General features: G+C 42.7%; 1 protein-coding gene across 2 annotated transcripts in view; it reads right to left on the reverse strand.

The window, feature by feature from the left end:
- Positions 1–15,675: 15,675 nt before the first annotated feature.
- The window catches only part of LRRTM4 (leucine rich repeat transmembrane neuronal 4), a 353,897-nt gene continuing 351,008 nt past the window's right edge, over positions 15,676–18,564 (reverse strand). The window contains exon 4 of one of the 2 annotated variants that reach the window (XM_019482445.2): positions 15,676–16,269. In XM_019482445.2, coding sequence (XP_019337990.1) covers positions 16,048–16,269 — 222 coding nt within the window. In that variant the 3' untranslated portion in view covers positions 15,676–16,047. The remainder of the gene's footprint in view (positions 16,270–18,564) is intronic. The other variant, XM_006274089.4, reaches the window with a different exon arrangement.

An 18,564-nucleotide genomic window follows, 5' to 3' on the forward strand; every position in this document is an offset into this window, starting at 1 on the left:
CAAGGAGACAGAGTTCAACAACTCACTCTCTTTCAAACAGCTGGCTAATATTTCTGTCCAGCAAAGTAGCAAGCTCCCTTCATTTGTTAAGGCTCCTAAGAGGTGTGAAGCCTGGGGGCAGCCTTAAGGGGTTGATATTTTTCAAAAGCCGGAGCAACTATGACAGACAAGGTTCTTTGGGTAAAACTGATATCTTTTATTAGACCAACTCAAATAGTTGGAAAAAATTCTTCTTAGCAAGTTTTTGGGTATAAATATCCTTCATCAGGCTGAGGGAGCTGAGCAGCTATGGCAATTCTGGCTATAAGTGTTGCTAAGTTTTGTGAGTTTCGCGGTATGTAGTGACATTTCATAGATTTCATAGACATTAGGGCTGGAAGGGACCTCAGAAGATCATTGATTCCAGCCCCCTGCCCCAGGGGCGGGGAGTCAGCTAGGGTCAAAGGATCCCAGCAAGATAAATGTCTAATTGACTGTAAGAGGAGTCCAGAGTAGGTGCTTATACCACCTCCGGTGGCAGTCTGTTCCAGGCCTTGAGGGCTCAGACAGTAAAGAAGTTCTTCCTTATGTCCAGCCTGAAATGGTCTTGGAGGAGTTTGTGACCATTTGACCTTGTCATCCCCTGGGGCACTCTGGTGAACAGTTGTTTCCCCAGATCCCGATGTAGATCCTTTATATACTTCTGTTTTTCTTACTCAACAATCCTATGATTAAGTGAGATTCTCAGACTTCACTTACAGAAAAATGAATACAGTTCTAGCCCTGCATGCAAACAGGAACTTAAAAAAAATAAAAAAACACCCCTTTTGAGTCTGAAAGGATCAAAACTAAGAAAGAAAAATCAACACCACCACAGGTTTCATGCCTCTTGAATTACTGTGATTTTTGTTTGGTTGGTTGGAGGAGGGAAAGTGAGGGAGAAGTTGTAACCAAAGACAAGCTCATTATACATTAGAGAATTTAAATGAAAGTGCTTTGATATTACAAGAGGCAGACAAGGTTCCTTGGGTGAATTTGATATCTTTTATTAGACCAACCCAAATGGTTGGAGAATAGTTATTAAGCAAGCTTTCAGGCTCAAAAACCCTTCATCAGGAAGTTTCAGCAGTTGGTGTGTGCTCTTCCTGGATGGAATGAAAAGTAAACAAGCCAGGGGCTGGGGGGCTTGATATTACAAGGTACACAACACTCAAAAAACCAGCCTGGCCTTTTCACATTTCTCTTAACATGGGGGATAAAACTAAGGGGGAGCAAGGTCACTTCTGTTCAGTCAGATCCTTATTAGTAGTGCCACGTGCACTTGAAATCTTACTGAGACACGTACAGCTTAATAAATAATGTCCTTTTGAGGGGGATTTCATTAGCTGCCTTTTATACCAACCCCATGCACACACACCCCTGCTCCTGTTGCTCACCTAAAGCAACTCAGTCAAATTTCATAGACCTGCTCACTGAACAACACACCCACTCAGAGGGCAAAGTCCAAGGCAGGTCAGCATCACCGAACATGGCAATAATAGCAGCATCAGTGGAATTTAACTTGACACAGGTCTGTACCACAAGTACAAGCCTCTCCAGTTCTGGGGTGTTTGGGATATCACATGTTTTAGGTACTCACTGTTGAGCCACCAGCAGCCGGGCTATTGGGGAGCTCTTTACAGTGGCTTTATCAGATCCTCTGAGCAAGGTAGAGACGGAAGCAATAACTAACTGCTTAGGGTCAGCTTGCTGTACCCATCTCTGGGCTTCCCTGCCAGAGACTTCTGGACTACTCAGTACCAGCATACGAGAGCAATAGCTCATTAGAGTCAGCCTGCTTCACCCCACCTCTGGGCTTCCTTGACAGAGGCTGTTGGGCTGCTCTCTGCCAGCATGGAAAGCTGTCTATAATGCAGCAAGAAGATGGAGTTCACTGGGTCTCAAATAAGTGATTAGCATTTCATGACTAGAGTACCCAGTCAAGTAGAAAAGCCTCTTAGTTTGTAAGGATTCTTCAGGGTTCAAAGAAGCACAAAGGCAACATCATGGTTCTGGTTTCTCAGAGGGCTGAGCACTGCAGCAACCCAAGCTCCGGCCATACAGTGTGCGGACTTCTGTACTCAGCAAGAAGACAAAGTATAGTAGTAATAACTGTGTCCCTCAGACATGTAGTAAGTATTTCATAGTTAGAGCAGCTTGTAAAATAGAGACTCACATTACTTTGTAAGGGCTCCACAAGGCTCAAAGAAGCTAGGGCCAGGACTAGAAAGTGTCATGGGTCTGATTTCTCAGAGGAGAGAGTAGCACTTGGAGTTTTGTCTGTAAGGGAAACTAAGTTTTATGCTTTTCCTTGAAATGTAACGAAGTTAGCTCTCCTGGAACTGAGGCTGTAAGAGGAAATATGACTGTATGAGGTGCTCAGCCTTCACTTAGGAAAAAAAAAGAAAAAACACATTTCAGACTGGAAAACATGTGAACCCTAAAGGGTCAAGTCAAATGACTCAATAAGGACAACTATATATGAACAGCCAGAGTGCCACAACTAAGAGCATTACAAAGAAATCAAATAAATAAGTTATAGATGCACATCCCCCTGTGTGCACACACACAGAGCCCCTTTGTCCCCTAAACAGGTTAGTAGTTTCATCAGAACTCCTGCCAGTCAAATCCCCTACTCAAAAGCCAGAGACAAAGCACAGACCTCATATTAGTTCTTGGGTATGAGATGAACAACAAAAAAATATTTTAAGAAAAATTCAGCCCAGGACATGTTTATACCCCAACAGGAACAAACCTAACCAGTCCCTATAGAGTATTAGGTACTCACGCTGAGGCACTCCTACTATCACCCCTGGAATAGCAGGAGCTCCCCTTCTTGGCTTGGGCTTATAAGTGAAGTCAGTTGCTCTCAGAACAGCAGCATGTGACTCTCAGTACAGGTGAAAGCAAGAAGTGGTTAGGTTCTGCCTCATATGCCTCAGCTGTGTGCTCTCATGACCAATGCTTTTGTGTTCTGTCCTTTCCTAATACAAAAGGTGGTGGAGTTCACTAATTAACTGTATTGTTCCAAAAAATGATTCATGTTTAGCAGTGAGAATAACCTTCAAAGTAGAAGACCGTCTAAGATGTAAAGGCTGGATTTATTGTCTGGGGAATTGTCTTATAATTTCCTTTTACACACACACACACACACACACACACACACACACACGTCTCTCTAAGGCCGAGCCAAACTTAGGAAAATTTGGTATGTTTGATTTCTCAGATCAGCACCTGGAGTTCTGGCAATAAATGTCATTTTTTTCTCCCTATTTATTTATTTATTTGATTCATCCCATAAAAGGCTCAGGGCAGCTTATGGTAGCAGAAAATAAGTCTTTATATCTATAATACATCTATTATATGTATATATATAATTAATATTATATTATATATAATTAATATTATATATATAATGACTTATTTGCTGTTCCTGTAAACTGCCCTAAGCTTTTTGTCAAATAAATAAATAAATAAATAGGGGAAAAAAACCAACATTTAATGCCAGAACTCCAGGTGCTGATCTGACAAATCAAACGTATAATATTTTCCTAAGTCTGGATCAGCCGCCTTAGAGAGACAGAGGGGTGTGTGTGTGTGTAAAAGGAAATTATAAGTCAATTCCCCAGACAATAAATCCAGACTTAACCCCCCTTCCTTCCTCATTGCCAAAAGCCTGATCAAATATGAAGGTCTTACAGCACTTCTGAAAAATGTCCAGGCTCAGGCATTGGCAGGCCACAAAGGGGAGTGAGTTGTAAAATTGAGGAATGACTTCCAAGAACAACTTCCCACATATTTTTGCCAGATGTCCTTGGTGCACAGATAGAACTTGCAGGAGGTTGCCTCTGGTTATCCTTAGGGGTCAGAATGGGACATAATGGTGAAAGTGCTCCATTTCATATATAGGGCCCACATCATTTGGGCTCTAGAGAGCAAAACCATCCCTTTGAATTGCAGCCAGAAAGCTATAGAAAGCCTGTGAAGATTCTGCAGCACTGGGATAATTCACTCCTGGCATAACACTCCTGTCAGGAAGGTGGGCTGCCATGTTCTGCACCAGCTGCACCTTTGAAGGGTCTTCAACAGCAGCCCCATGTAGAGCAAACTGCAGTAGGGCAACTTTTATGAGTCCTGCTTTATGGTGGCTTTTCTCTCTCCCTCTCAGAGAGAACTCTCCTAGAGTCCAGTGATTATGTGAGAGTCTCAGCTCGCATGCAAATAAAGGAAATTCTGTGTCTAGGTATGCACAAAAGCTGAAAAACTTTTGAATCCTAAATGTTCAAAACTTAGAGAGCAAATAGAGAAGCACAAATTTGGTTCTCTTCATACATTTATTTAATTTAACGAGTGAAATCAAGGGAGACAAGTCTTTGCCTAAAGGAAAATACATACTTATGTACTTTACTAAATAGGGCTCTCTGTTGCAGAAGAGGCATCTACCTCATAATAATAATCATTGCCAATGATAAGGGTACCTGCCATCCCAAGGATCTAAAAATATTTCCTGAGCAATATATTTCCTAAGAAATGCTGCTGCTTCTGGGGTGTGGTTGTTTGACAACACACAGAAAATCTGTATAAGGGGAATTTTAGTGAGGTGAAATCTGGCCAACCTACTGTGACTCACACCCTTACTTTTCTGAAAAGTATCAGGGCATGATTCTTGTAAGCCATAAGTAACTGAAATATGAAGGATACAGGTACAAGCAGTAGCATAATTTTGTCTTTAATGGAGACAGAATTAAAACAATGGCTTTAGAGTGAAGGTACATTATACTATTCCATTGCATCTTCACATCCCATCTTCACTTTTTATCACTATTATTTCTATTGCAGTATTACACAAAGACCTCAGTGCCATACAGGCTTTCACTATATAAACAGTGAGTGGGAGTCTGGTCTAAGGAGCTTACAATTTTAATAGGGTAGGAAAAAGAAAATGTGCTATCCTCATGTAAAAGGAGGAGAAGAAAGGGAATTGATGACTTGACCAGGTCACAGTGGAAGTCTATGGCAGACCTGAGGATTGACTCATGCTGCTTTTCACTTAGTCTGATTTTTTCCAAACTTGTTCCCACTGAAGTGATCATTCTTAAGCATGTGCTGTGCAGTCCCTCAATATCCTTGTTGGTCTCTAACCCCTTTTTCAGACAAAGTCTGGAGCTGTCCTTCAGCAAAGGTCCCTTCTAATATACAAACTGGTGACAAGTTTGATCACTCCTAATATGAAAAGAAAATACCCTGGAAGCAAAATCAGGTTTAGTAGATAATGTGTGTTTGATTTCAATCCCCTAGCTGCCTGGGCTAGTGAAAAAGTGACCTGTAAATCATTCCCAAAGCACTTGTAGATAAACTGTAAACTAATTAATATCAGAATTATTGATGCATAGCAAATATTTTGCAAGGGATTTATATGTAACCCTGTCACCATTTTACACATCACAGCATTGATTTATAAATCATTGAACAAATGGTGGCATGTCCAATAAATACTTTATGAATGTTTGCCAACAAGTTATCATACATAATGTGCTATAAATACATTGCAAATACTGTGCAAGTTATTTATAAATTACATTTTACATACTATCTATTATGGCTTAGAAATGCACTCGTTCTTTTACCACCTAGATGAAACTTGTCAAAGGAAGGTTGCATTTCACTTAGGGTTTAACGGCAGGAAATGTGTAATTCTTCTCTCCATCACCAGCTATTAAATAAACAAGCACCTTCACTCCTCCTATGCTACCTCTCAAGCTTAGGAGTGGCACCTCACAACTCTCCTTAAATCCCCCCTTAAAATGCTCTTTTATTGCCAAAGACTTGATTTATCAAGTCTAACATTAGCGACTATTGTATTCTGTACTCTGTCATTAGCCTGGAGCCACCTGCTCTCTCTTCTCTTTTACATAGATAAAAGATCTTTGAGGGCAGAGACCATCTTCTTGTTCTGTTTTTGAACAGGGTCCTGGCTCATGACTGGAGTTCCTAGGCAGAAGAAATGCAATAAATAAGGGTTGAATCTCTCCAGGCTCGACTCATCCTTTTTCTACTTCTAGCTGTAAAGTTCATGCCCCAGCTGTTTTGTGACTTCAGCAGCTGGAGAATAGCTAGGGAGTATGCCTCACCTCACCTCAGTTCTACCTTCTGGCAGTGCCCTCGTAGGATACCTTGTTCTGGGGGTGCCCTGATATTGGGGCAGTCATAGCAACATCAATATTAAAGCCAGGAAAGACCATTATGATAGCATCGAGGCAGAGAACTTCATCCAGTAACTTCTGCACCAGGTGGGTTACCCCTACTTTTGGCTTCACTAGAGCAGGTCAGAAACATCTTCAATGGAATAACAGTCCTTGGAAGATGGAAATCCATTTACATTGAAATGCATTGCAAAATCAGGTCATTTGTGTCAGAATTTTGCTTCAGCAGAAGCCAGAAGAGAACCCCAGCTGTCAGACTGTCCTGCTTCAGAACAAAATGTTTTTCTTCCCATTTAGAAGGGACTTTTTATTTTTTGCATGATTATTTTGTAACACACCAGATACCACAAGGCAACCCAACGATATGTTAAAACAAACAAGCCAATTTTCAGCCCCAAATGACTCTGAAACACAAGTAATATAGCCACCTTTCTGGCAGACAGCATTCTTCCCCTTCCTTCTTCCTCTACTGCCCTCCATGCCTCAGAGGAAAAGCTTATTAGTGCGCATCCACGCCCAAGCTAAGATGGTTGCATTACCTTCGTAGGAGGTAACCCACACAGTGTGCCTTGCTGTGGTATTCCCTGGCGCACTACTGAGGTGCTGTAGATACGAAGCCCTGTAATCCCCCTCATGGAATATTAATTTTTCTAAATGACTGTGGTGTGCTTGACTCCCATGCTGTGCTAGAGTGATCCTTTTTAAAGTCAAAATCCCAAGAGAACTTTGGAAGAAAAAGCTTTTTTTCCCTCTTCATCAATGTATCAAGTTCCCCTAATTCCTACCATGCTAAAAGTACTTTCTTAGCAAAGAAGAGTGCTTCAGATCACTGGGGAGTCTGGAGCACTGATTGGAAGGAAGTCACAAACTCCCATAGCTGTTGCATTAACATAGATTGAACTGATTGTTTCTTTTTAAGCATGTAAAACAGCCCAAGGGAGATCATGTTTTAAATATTTATTTTTGTATTATTATTATTTTTATTTATGGTTGATTAATGTCCCAGTCCTACCCAGAAGCTCTCATTGAGATCAACAGCCTATTGTGCTAGGCACTGTACACACCTTCAGAGGCCATCCCAGCCCAAACTAAATAAGAAGTAGACAAGTACAGACTAAATAAGAACTGCAGACAAAAGATAGCAGGGGAAACTGAAACAACAGGATCCTCCCAAGGTCCTGTAGCAAGGCAGTAGCAGTGTTGAAAAGAGAACACAAGTCTCTGGAGTGACACTCGCAACACGCATACAAATACACACAAAGAAAGAAAGAGAAAGAGAGGTAACAAAGAATGCTGAGAAAACAATGTTTTTGGCATCTGCTAACTGTACCTTCTCAAAAAAACCTCTCCTGTTACCTGTCGTTAAATCATAGAATGAAAACAAACAATAAATTTAATATGTTGCTCACTTAAGACTTAAACCTGCCTTAATAATTTCTTTGGGTTGATGTTTTTAAAGCCGCTAAAGAGCCTCATCTCTTTGCAGCTAGCAGATAATGTGCAAATCCATCTCTGCAGTCAACAGAATGCCAAGAAACTGCAGAGTCAGCACTACTGGGGAACATGCCAGCTATGTTTAGAGGAAAGAAATGTGGAATATCCCTGTCCTCAAATGTAGTTTATTTGCAGTGTACCAGAAACGTGCCCTCACACAGTCTAGCAGGTAGTATCCCCAACAAGGGCCTAATGTAGCTTTTGACTCTAACATTGCTATACATTTGCTTCTGCAGTTTAATTTAAACTGATCCATTTCCTGGTTTTTAATGTGTCAGCCATCAGGGCATCAAGGCAAAATCAGGATATCAAGCACAAGCATAACCTGCTGATGTAGGGCTAGACACAGCCCTCCTTTTCACTTCTCATAGCCCAGAATTTGGCTGCAGGAATGATGCATTCTTGCTTTCCCTTCTCCCTTTCCTGCCCTTCTTACCCAGCTTACTCTGTAAACCAACTTTTCCATATAATTGTTTCACCGTGTAGGCTGCAGATGTGGTCAGTGATTGACTGACAGATGGAAACCGAGGGCTTAGGACAAGCCAGAGTTATAAATGATATGTGCTTAAGTTTGTATACGATTCAAGCAATAAGCCCGCATGTAAATGATAAACAGCAGCTTGGGAACATAGTATAAGAATTTGTTTATTGAGGCAAGCAATATTAGGCTAGACCAAGTGCAAATAACTGCTTTTTGGAAATCACATAAAAGTAGCACTTGTTATTATGCATAGAAAAGAAATGAAAGTGGAGTTAAAAGTGCTCTGAGTGTGTGAATCCAGGAATGCAGAGGAAAGGGGTTCACTGTCAAAACCCACCTGTTGTCAGCCTGGCCATTTTCAAATGAGTTATGCTACACTTCAGAAGTGTGGCTAAAGCCAGAAGACCCCAAAGCTTGTTTCAGAGTGAACCTCTGCAGATGGTATAACCAGCCTGGTCATCAAAGTAAAAGGACCAGGATGTGTGAAGTAGCATTCTTAGATGGTGAGGGGAAGAAGTAAGAAATCCTTTCTTCCAAAATCATTATTTTCACAAGGACATAAATCCTACCTAATTGGCATCTTCCAAGTCTGTAGAAAAAATGGTTCAGTTCAGGTCCCGAAGTCTTTGTGGAACAAAGAAATGTGAACAAAGCAGGAGAATATTTATTTAAATAAGCCATATAATAATATTGCTGATGAATTTGGAGACCTCAGCAAATTCAAGGTGACTTGCTTTCAGTCAGCATGCCACCCTTTTTCTCCCTCCTGAGTCAGATAGGAAACTGTACTGTGCTGTTGCAAACAGAGAAACAGGCATTGAGACAAAGTGTTTATTCTTGTGCTTTATGGTATAAACAATAAAACTTGGGCTATAGACAAGTCTCTTGTTTCCTTTTTAGTAATTTGATCTCCGTGGTAATACTATCCTATCTGCTAAGAGGGAATGGGGGATCATTGGGAAGTGTAATTGTACCTTCAATTGGTGTATAAAAGGGGTAATCATTGAGGCAATTCTAACTGTACCTGAATTCTGCACCTGAGCTTTTAAAAAAGGTTCTAATAGTAAATGGGCTGTAGTCTTCTCTCTTGAAAAATTGAATGGTCCCCCTATAATACCACTATGGTATCACTATCACACACACACACGCACGCACGCACACACACACGGGCTGTGAGAAGCTTTGGTAGCTGATTTGATTCGGAGAAGATTTGGCCGCATTTGGGGACTGAATCTCTGAATCAGCATTTCTATTTAAAAGCTCCAAATAGGTTTGAAGCATCCTAATCGATTCAGAAAAGCTTTGGATGCTTTGGAGATTTGGCCATTGCCTAACCAGGCAGCTGACACAGCTGCCTCCAGCTCATAAGTCTGTTGGGGTTGTGGGAGGGGGGGAGGGAAGGGGCATGGGGGAGGAAGGGATTGGGGCTGGGACTGGAACAAGCTGCCCAGGAGGGGGAGGGCGGGATGCGGGCATGGCTCGCTCCGGGTGGAAGAGAGCAAGTGGCAACAGGGCAGAGCCCCTGCTTCCAATGCTGCTGCGCCCGCATCCTGTGCTGGCTTACAAGTGGTAGCAGGGCAGAGTTCCTGCTCCCAGTGCTGATGCAGGCATGATAGCACTGGGAGCAGGGGCTATGCTCTGCTGCCGCACAAAGTGAGCTGTGACTGCATTGCGTACACACCCCCCCGCCATGCTGCCTGGGCAAGTGGCAGCAGGGCATAGCCCCTGCAGCTTCCCCCGCTGGGGCAGAGACAGACACAACTGGAGGAGAATTCCCCATGACTGCTGTACCCAGCCCAATCCCCTACCCAGCCTAGCTTCCTGGCACTTAAAAAAAACAAAACCGAAAATAAAAAAAACCCCGCACACACCAGCTCTGGCAGCGGGGATCGGGGCCTCTGAGGGCTTGTGGCAGAACCCCCCCATGCAGTGGGGGGCAGTGGGGATTGCCCCCTGACCTGGCACCACGCAGCAGCTGCTCCATGGCACTGTGCACTGTCTGGGAGCTGGGATGGCTCCATCAGTCAGCCGGAGCCTGACACCACTCAGCCCTAGAGGCCCCAGCTCCTAGGCAGCATGTGGCGCCCTGCTGAGCCACACAACACCCATGCCAAGGGGCAGCTGCCTTGCAGGTGCCAGGCTGGTGGGGAGGGGAGGGCAATCCCCACTGCCACCTGCTGCCTTGCATTGCGTGGGGGGGACTCTGCCATGAGCCCTCAGAGACCCCAATTGCCACAGCTGCCACCCTGGTGAGTATGGGGCTTTTTTTCTTTTTAAAACTGTGTACTCACCGAGTGCAGCAGCAGCAATTGGGGCCTCTGGGCACTTGTGGCAGAGCCCCCTCCGCCCCCCGCCCCATGCAGCGCAGAACAGCAGGGGGCAGTGCGGATCACCCCCCGCTTGGCACCGTTTGCAGCCTGGGAGGTGGGATGGCCCCATGTGTCAGCTGGAGTCCTGCACTGCTCAGCCCCAGCAGCCCCAGCTGCAACCGCACTATGGGGCAGCTGCTGCATGGGTGGCAAGCAGGGGGGTGATCCCCACTGCCCTGCACTGCACAGGTGGGCTCTGCCACAAGCCCCAAGAGGCCCTGTTCACTGCTGCTGCAGTCGGTGAGTGCGGGCCTTTTTTTTTTTTTTAAAGCACTGGGACTAGGCTGAGGTCAGGCAGGGGATGGGGCCTGCACATAACACTGCCTGACAGGTATAATCTCCATGTCCTACCAAAACTTGATTTGAATCCTTGAAGTTACAATCAACTATCAGTTGTGGACACAGCTAGTTGTCCATCTTCCCTTCCCTCCCCTACATACCCTATTACTTGGTCCAGTTAATTGCTATCCTTTTCTAAACCATGCAAGGGGTTGGTTCAACAGCTCTGCTTTGAAGGTCAGACATAAGCAACCCAATCTCTTTTTTTGCAGTGAGTAGGAATATTGAACAAACAAACTGTATCCTCTCAGACTAGTCTAACAGCTTTTTTTCTCTCTCATGCCTTCAGGAAGTCTGTCATTTGGGAGACAGCCCCACAGGAATAACTGTCAGGATCTCCTTATGAACAAGTGCTTGTGAAATCCCCTTCAGTGAATTCCTGTTTGCTATGAGATGAATCACTACACACCTTACAAAAGGTTTGAAACTGCCTGAGACTTACCTGGATGAGCAGTGAAGTGCTGAGTATGACACACCTGCATAACTCACCTCTTGATACAGAGACCACCCTCAAAATGGGTTTCATCTATCAGCACACCTAACTGTGATGTACTAAGGTAGAGATAGGGTATGAAATTAAGCCCTACAAAAGGATGTAATAGGAGGTATTCTGTTTCTGCACTCCTGTGTTTCAGCAAGGAACAATGAGATTATGATATGTTTGCAAATATTCTAAAAAGTGGGTATTGAAGGAGATTTTCCTCAGCCTTTTTTCAGGAAAAGCATAGAAATGCACAGGATTTTTTTTATATAAACTGTTTTAAAACTCATTTGGGGCTGCAGGGAGGGGCTTTCAAAGTATATACCAGTTATATTTCAAGATTTGCCCCAAACCACAAGTGCTTCAAACTTAGTTTTCTAAAAAGGAAAACTGAGATTGCACTGCTTTTACATTAATCCAGGACCACAGGCTTTAAATGAAAACCACCAAGTATCATCAAAGTTCAGGAGAAAAAACAAGCAAATGAACCAGAGAGTTAGAAACAGGCACTGTCAAACCTCTGACCACAGCCAGATAGAAGGAACCAGCCAATTTGGGAAACAATGGCAACTTAACAACTGCATCATGCCACAGCTGTCAGTTAAGGGCCAATCACCTCTATGGGGTTGTACTGCCTGTACTAGAGTCCTCCTTCCTCCAAGAGGTAAATTATTAGAATGGATTCAAATCATGGAAGTAAGAGGAGTGTGTGTGTGTGTAGTACTTACAGATTCTTTTCCTGTTTATCTTCTCTTTTCTGAACCTTTAGTGCTGATCTGAGTCACATGTTCAATTTTTTCTTCATGAAGGTTGGAAACTTTTTCTTTCTTTAACAAGGAAAGCAGGAATCTTCCCAAAGTCATATCACTCCTATAGCTTGGGCTTTAAGAAAACTCTTGCATATCATGAGACCTGGCAACACTGGATTCATTCCTCTGAATAAAGACCCAAACACATTTTCCTGTTTCTGATGTTGCCAAGATAGCTGGCACTTTCTTTTACTGGGTTGAAACAGAATTATGCAGCTGTGTGGTATAAGCCTTATACTGCAAAAACTGGGCGAGAGGTGGTGCAGTTTTAGTGTTAGGGGGATTGTATTGTGAATTGGGAAGAGCTGAATTTCGACTGTTGCCAAAAAACATATTATGCACAGTAGTGACAGCTGAGAAGTCTTTGTTGGCCATAGTTTTGTTTGGGTTTGTTGATCATAATCAATAATGGCCCCAATCTTACCCTCGCTGAAGTCAGTATGAGTCCTATGTAGGTTTGCTGTTTGCTGAAATGTATTCCCGTGTGTGACCTGAGCCAAAGCCCATTAAAATCCATTTTTTACTTCAATCAGCTTTGGAGCAGGCTTTTAACTTTGATTGTGGAGGTGATAGAGGCTTGTATTATCCTGTACATAAGGGTGAACTTCATCCCACTTGTTGATGGGTCTCATAGGCTGCAGTACAAACAAGGCAAGCTCATTTGTACAATGCATGCCCATCTTGTCTCTGTTTCACTAAGCTCTAATTGCCTGTTTTCCAGCCACAAGCTCTTTAAATCAAGAAGACTCCCCCTTTGTTTCCAGGTGTATAAGATACCAAGACTATATTGTTTCCATTTAATTCCATTCCAGGACAATGTCAGTTCTAAGTTCAGAAGGGATCACTGTGGTCCGCCTACTATTCCAGTAGTTCTCCAGTGTTTTGGGGTTGTATGATCCTTTTGCATGCTGTCAGACTACCAAGCAACTCTAGAATTCTGTGTGATAGATAATAAAAGAAGTAAAATTATATATCATGATAACACTGTAATCGTTGCCCACTACCATTTACTTGAAAACAAGACCATTTTTTTCCTCCAGTCAACATGGGGGGGGGGGTGGGAAAAGCCCCTCATCTTAAATTTGCATACAAGGTACCTCATTAAATACAGTCTCTATTGTTAAATTGTGGCTAAAAGCAGTATGTGCTCAATAATGGAAACTACAAAGTTAATTAAATGGAACCAGCACTAAGCATAATTATAAAACACATGGCTCAAACTGAGCAAACATCCTGATGGAAACCTATCACATGGATAAGCTAGTGCATCCTATCCGAATAAGATATTCAGTAGTGCCTATTAAGTGCAGCCCCCTGCAGACCCAACTCTTTTCCAAGTCATGGTGAACCACTATATTGCATAGACTTCGACTTCCTCTTCACCCCCACCATGGAGCTGAACCTTCCTTTCCCATTTCCAATTTTTCCTGTTGTTGCAGCAGCCTTAAATGTCTGGCAAACATCACAAGGTGGGACCTCAAACAGTTAATCCAAAATCCCTCTGTCACCCTCCCCTTTCAGCTTCTCACATATGATCGGTGTGACCCAGCTTCCCATGAGGTGAAGCTGGACCAGGTTGCCCTGTGTCTCATCTGCATGTGAATTTTTGGAGCATCCCAGGATTCCTGACAAGAAGACCCAATTCCAGTCATGAGTGGGCAGGTGGGCTAATATGCACATGTATCCTTTGTAGAGATATCTGGAATATACACACATACTGACCAGTGCTGAACTGTGGGGTCACCAGTTTGGGGGACACCTCTTATGGTAACCTGCTGCAAGACATATACTTTAGCATATTGCCAGGTTATCTGTGTATCAAGCTCACAGTTTGTGGTTCAGCGTGCTTTTTAGAAAGACATCCAAGCTTAAAGGGCATTTATACACATGCTCTAAGACTGCGTGTGGGGTGGTGGGGAGAGGGAGGACTTTAGAGCAACTCTGAGAGCCACTCTAATTAAAACGTCTGTAGCATCTTGTGTATCAGCGTCCCTGTGCTTCAAAATGGCACCAGGGATACTTTATCTAAAGCTCGTTGAATGAGCTTTAGATAAAGTTCCCCTGCAACCATTTTGAAGAGCAGGGATGCTGATATACACGATGCTGGAGTCTGCTGGAGCGCAGTAATTACCACGGTTCAAGTCTGCTCCGATACGCTATAATAATAGTAAATCGGAGCAGCCTCACTGCTCATGTATAGGCACCCAATTTTAGGATTTCTAATGATGGAGTATTCCCTACCTCCCTAGATGAGTTTTAATAGATAATGGCCCTCACCCTGTTATCTTTCAGTCTGAACACATCCAGATTCACTCTTGAAGCTTATGTGTTTGTCTGCTGGAGTAAAGACCCTCCACTAGCAGAAATCTTCTTTCACTGATCAAAAGCCCATTGGAATCAATTGGATCTTTTCCATTTTAACTTCAAACAGCTTTAAAACAGGCATTTAATGCTGATTTTAAAGTCTTAAGTGATACGGATTTGCCCTGGTCCTCTACACAGAGGTAAACTTGATTCTGCTTGCAAACATCTCTGAAAGGCAAGATAAAAGTCACTTATTAACTTGTCCTTGAAAGACAGATAAAAGTCACTTATTAACTTGTCCTTGATGCAATAGACTGAGCTTCTGTAGACTTTAAATCTCTTTTCTGAGAGGTGTAGTAGAGACAAAATAACAATGCCTTAGGATTTGTCCCCTTAGGGTAGCAGAGGCATATGTCAGACATACTGAGAAAGCATTCAAACAGGTACTTGGCTGTGGTGTCCAACCACAAAATAATATGTTTATTTTTTTCACCACTTTTTTTGTTCTTTTATTGATAAAAACTACACAAAAGCTAACTGATCAGAATAATTAATTAAAAAACCAAAAACAATGTTACACATTTTCCTGTGTTTTAGAAATTGTGTCAGCCATTGAGTTTCACTGAAATACTCCTGCTTTGTGATTTTTCTTCCAATCCATCTTGAGTACATTGCATCCTTTATTGGTACCCCAAAGTCCTTTATTTCTGCATACGGCATCACTGAACTGTAAATGTGTGAACTGATATTCCATCATGTTTCCCCCTTTATTTAGAGCCCAGAAGTTAATTATAGTGTCAACAATGAAGCACAATGAAGATAGTAAAAATCAAAAGCACCCTCCACAGTGCACAGCATGTGTCTTAAAATGTACATGCACCCAAGTTTCTTCATTGGTTTCTTTGTTCTCCTGTGTCAATTGCCAATGTCCTTTTGGTTAAACACAAGCTCTAATGCCCACGTTTGGAGTTTGAAGTATTAGCGCTTGATCAAAAAAACAAAAGCCAAAAAAAGAAAGAAAAAGGAAAATAAAAATTTAAAAAGAAGCAGACTTTTTTGTTTGTTTAAAAAGAAAATAAACCAATTTAAATCAAGCTTTTAAGAGTAATAAACACTTAATAAAGAAACCATGGCTGACCCCCCCCCCCCAACCCTACCCCCGCCCCAAACTCCCACCCATTTTTTTCTGTGGTTCTCCTTCCAAGGAACCGTGCAATGTAGAAAAATCAAATATACAAACAGAACTCTTATCCATCCCTTTATGTAGCTAGAGTGAAATCTATTTTTAATAAGAACTTGACAATCTCTCTTTAATATTTACATTTGAGGAGTTTGTTTGAAAGTTTTAAAGCAAAGAAAATCCTGAAGTTCTCAGCGATGTACTGAAAGATAGAACTCCCGCAGTCCTCAAAGAAATTTCCTTGTGTTTGCCTTGGAACATTTGTAAGTGGAATGGTAGATTTGCCCCCCTTGCCCTGTTCTCTTCTGAGATGAAAAGTCCCTCAAAAGAACTCCCTTCCCAACCCCCCCGAAGAAGCTGTCTCCATCGTTAGTTTGGTATTCTCTCAATATAGATGGCTGGAGCAGCCGAACGCGCAATTGTAGCTATGAAGCTGTGGTCTCGACTGAGTTCCAAGTTGCTGGTCTCAGCCTGCTCCCGGGAGATGGTGTCGTACCCTTTATTTACATGGAGAGGCTTATGAGCCTGGCAGTATCCGATCACTGGTTGGTCATAGCTGTAATAGGGCAAAGTCTTCATGTGGTGAGGAACCTGCATGAGAGGGAGACAGAGAGAGGGGCAGGAAAAAAGAGAGAGAGAGAAATGCATAAATATCATGCACATAGTGGAATGGGATCTCAGTTAAGTTGGCCTCTAGGCATGATCACAATACAAATTTTAAGAATCACAAAATGTGCACAACACCTTTTGGATCCCTTATGAGGGCCTTAGGGACAATGAGTTTGGTTAAAACATGCATCTTGCATTCATAGCACTTGCAAGTAATTCTGCAAATCATGGGGGCTATACGAGTTCCATCGTAGTCTGTGGTTTGACTGGTGGGAAGAATTCACATCTGTGAATTATCTCATGTTAGAAATGTGCTAAAGCAACCACCAAATAACCAGGAGATGAAAAACTCTGCATAACTTCACTGTCTTCAAAGGAGCTGTGCTGATCTACACTAGATAAGGAACCATCTTACCCCTGAAAATTCCCCCTGAAGGCAATAAGGCCCATGCTGAATCTTGGTTTTCCTCTTTTACTTAAATTGCTTTGTACCACACCTCTGCTCAACTTCCAGAATGAACACAGCCACTAGGGGTGTGCAAAATGGGCCATATTTGATTTGGATTCAACCCAAATTGAGGACAGTGATTCAATTTGTTGATTCAGATCACTGTCCCTGATTTGATCCAGCCGAATCCAAATCTGAAGATTCAATGCTGATTCAGAGAATCAGTGATTCGGCCACAGACACAGCTTTAAATGTTTTTTCTACATACCTGTGGGTACCAGGTGGCTCATGAATGCTGTGATGCTGGGGCGGATGAAGTGTCCCACAGGAGCGTGGGGGGCCCCCCCCCCATGTGCTCAGTGGCAAACCCGTAAGTGGACTGGAAGTGCTTCTGGTCCACTTGTGGGTCTGCTGCAGAGTGTGCTGGGGAGCCCTCGGCACTTCTGTGGGACGCTCCATGCGCCTAAGCATCGCAGCACTCACGAGCCGTCTGGTACCCAGAGGTATATAGAAAAAACATTTAAAGCTGTGTCTATGTCCAAATCTCCAAATCTTTCTGAATCTCTCTGAATCACTACAGAGGGTTCTGATTCAATTCGGAGAGATTAAAGGGTCTCCTGATTTGATTTAGATTCGGAGATTTGGCCACTGAATTGCGATGAATCTCTGCCAAATCGAATCAGGGACCGAAGCTTTGCACAGCCCTAACAGCCACCCTTGGAAAAAATTGAAGTTGTAAAGGGTAAGCCTAACAGTAAATATTTCTAGTAAAAAAAAATTGCTAGAAATCTCTTCCTATATATGTTTACAGGTCATCTTACTGTCTGCAGGAGATGAGAAGCTCCAGATGAAAGAAACCTGGTCTTTGGGAGGAACTTCCCCACAAAAAACTCCCCCAACACATTTCAAGGTATTGAGTTTTTTCCAGAACTACTAGAAAACCCAAGCTCATTCAAGCTGGGGATATTGGTTGTAATTTCAGCTTTGTAACCAACAGCTCTTCATTTCAAATTCAGAAGGGAAAATAGAGACCACAGAGGTGATTTATCACAAGTTCTTATTGCTTGGTGCACTTCATCTAGGAAGATAGGAACAAGCAATGTATATTAGAGACATTAAGACCAATTATAACTTTTGCAATGGTAGAGCAAATTCCTCTTCTGTTCAGAGCTAGTAGGTGGTTAGTTCTTCCTTTTTTTTCTGAAACCTTACTGGAGGAATTCCAAGACTCCCCATAGCTGGACTTCAAAGGAAAATTTCTTCATCTTATATGACAGCTGAATGGCAGGAACACACAAGACAAGTTGCTCAGTGGACACTGACATAGCAAACTGCAATCACTTGTGGAGCAAGTTCAGCCCCTGTGTACAATTCCCATTTGATTTCCTAAGATTTGTGCCAGTTTACACCAAGGCTTGGATCTATCCCTAACCTTTAAAGGCAGCTCTTTATGATACTATAAAAGCCAGAGACTGTGTGTGTTCTGTAGAGCTCAGAAATTGAGGTCCTGTGCTTCACAGTAATAACACACAGTACATTAACCACCTGGGTCCCTGCATACATCTACTTCCAGCAAGAGTAAAAAGAATTAGAATCACAATAACACCCCAGACTGACATATAAATGTGTTTTCCTTGTCAACCATTTCTCAGTACTTTCCCACACTGCCTCTTGCTCCACACAACATGTTTTCTCAGGGTCCCTCTTAGCAGACTACAGTAGGATAAGGCAAAAACGTAGTTTCTCACACATCTAATCACACACGAGGCTGGCCTAGACTGGGAATATCTGACATGATATTGCTACACTAATACAAGAGGGTGAACATG

The sequence above is a fragment of the Alligator mississippiensis genome, chromosome 7 (genome assembly GCF_030867095.1).
Source record: "Alligator mississippiensis isolate rAllMis1 chromosome 7, rAllMis1, whole genome shotgun sequence".
NCBI lineage: Eukaryota > Metazoa > Chordata > Crocodylia > Alligatoridae > Alligator > Alligator mississippiensis.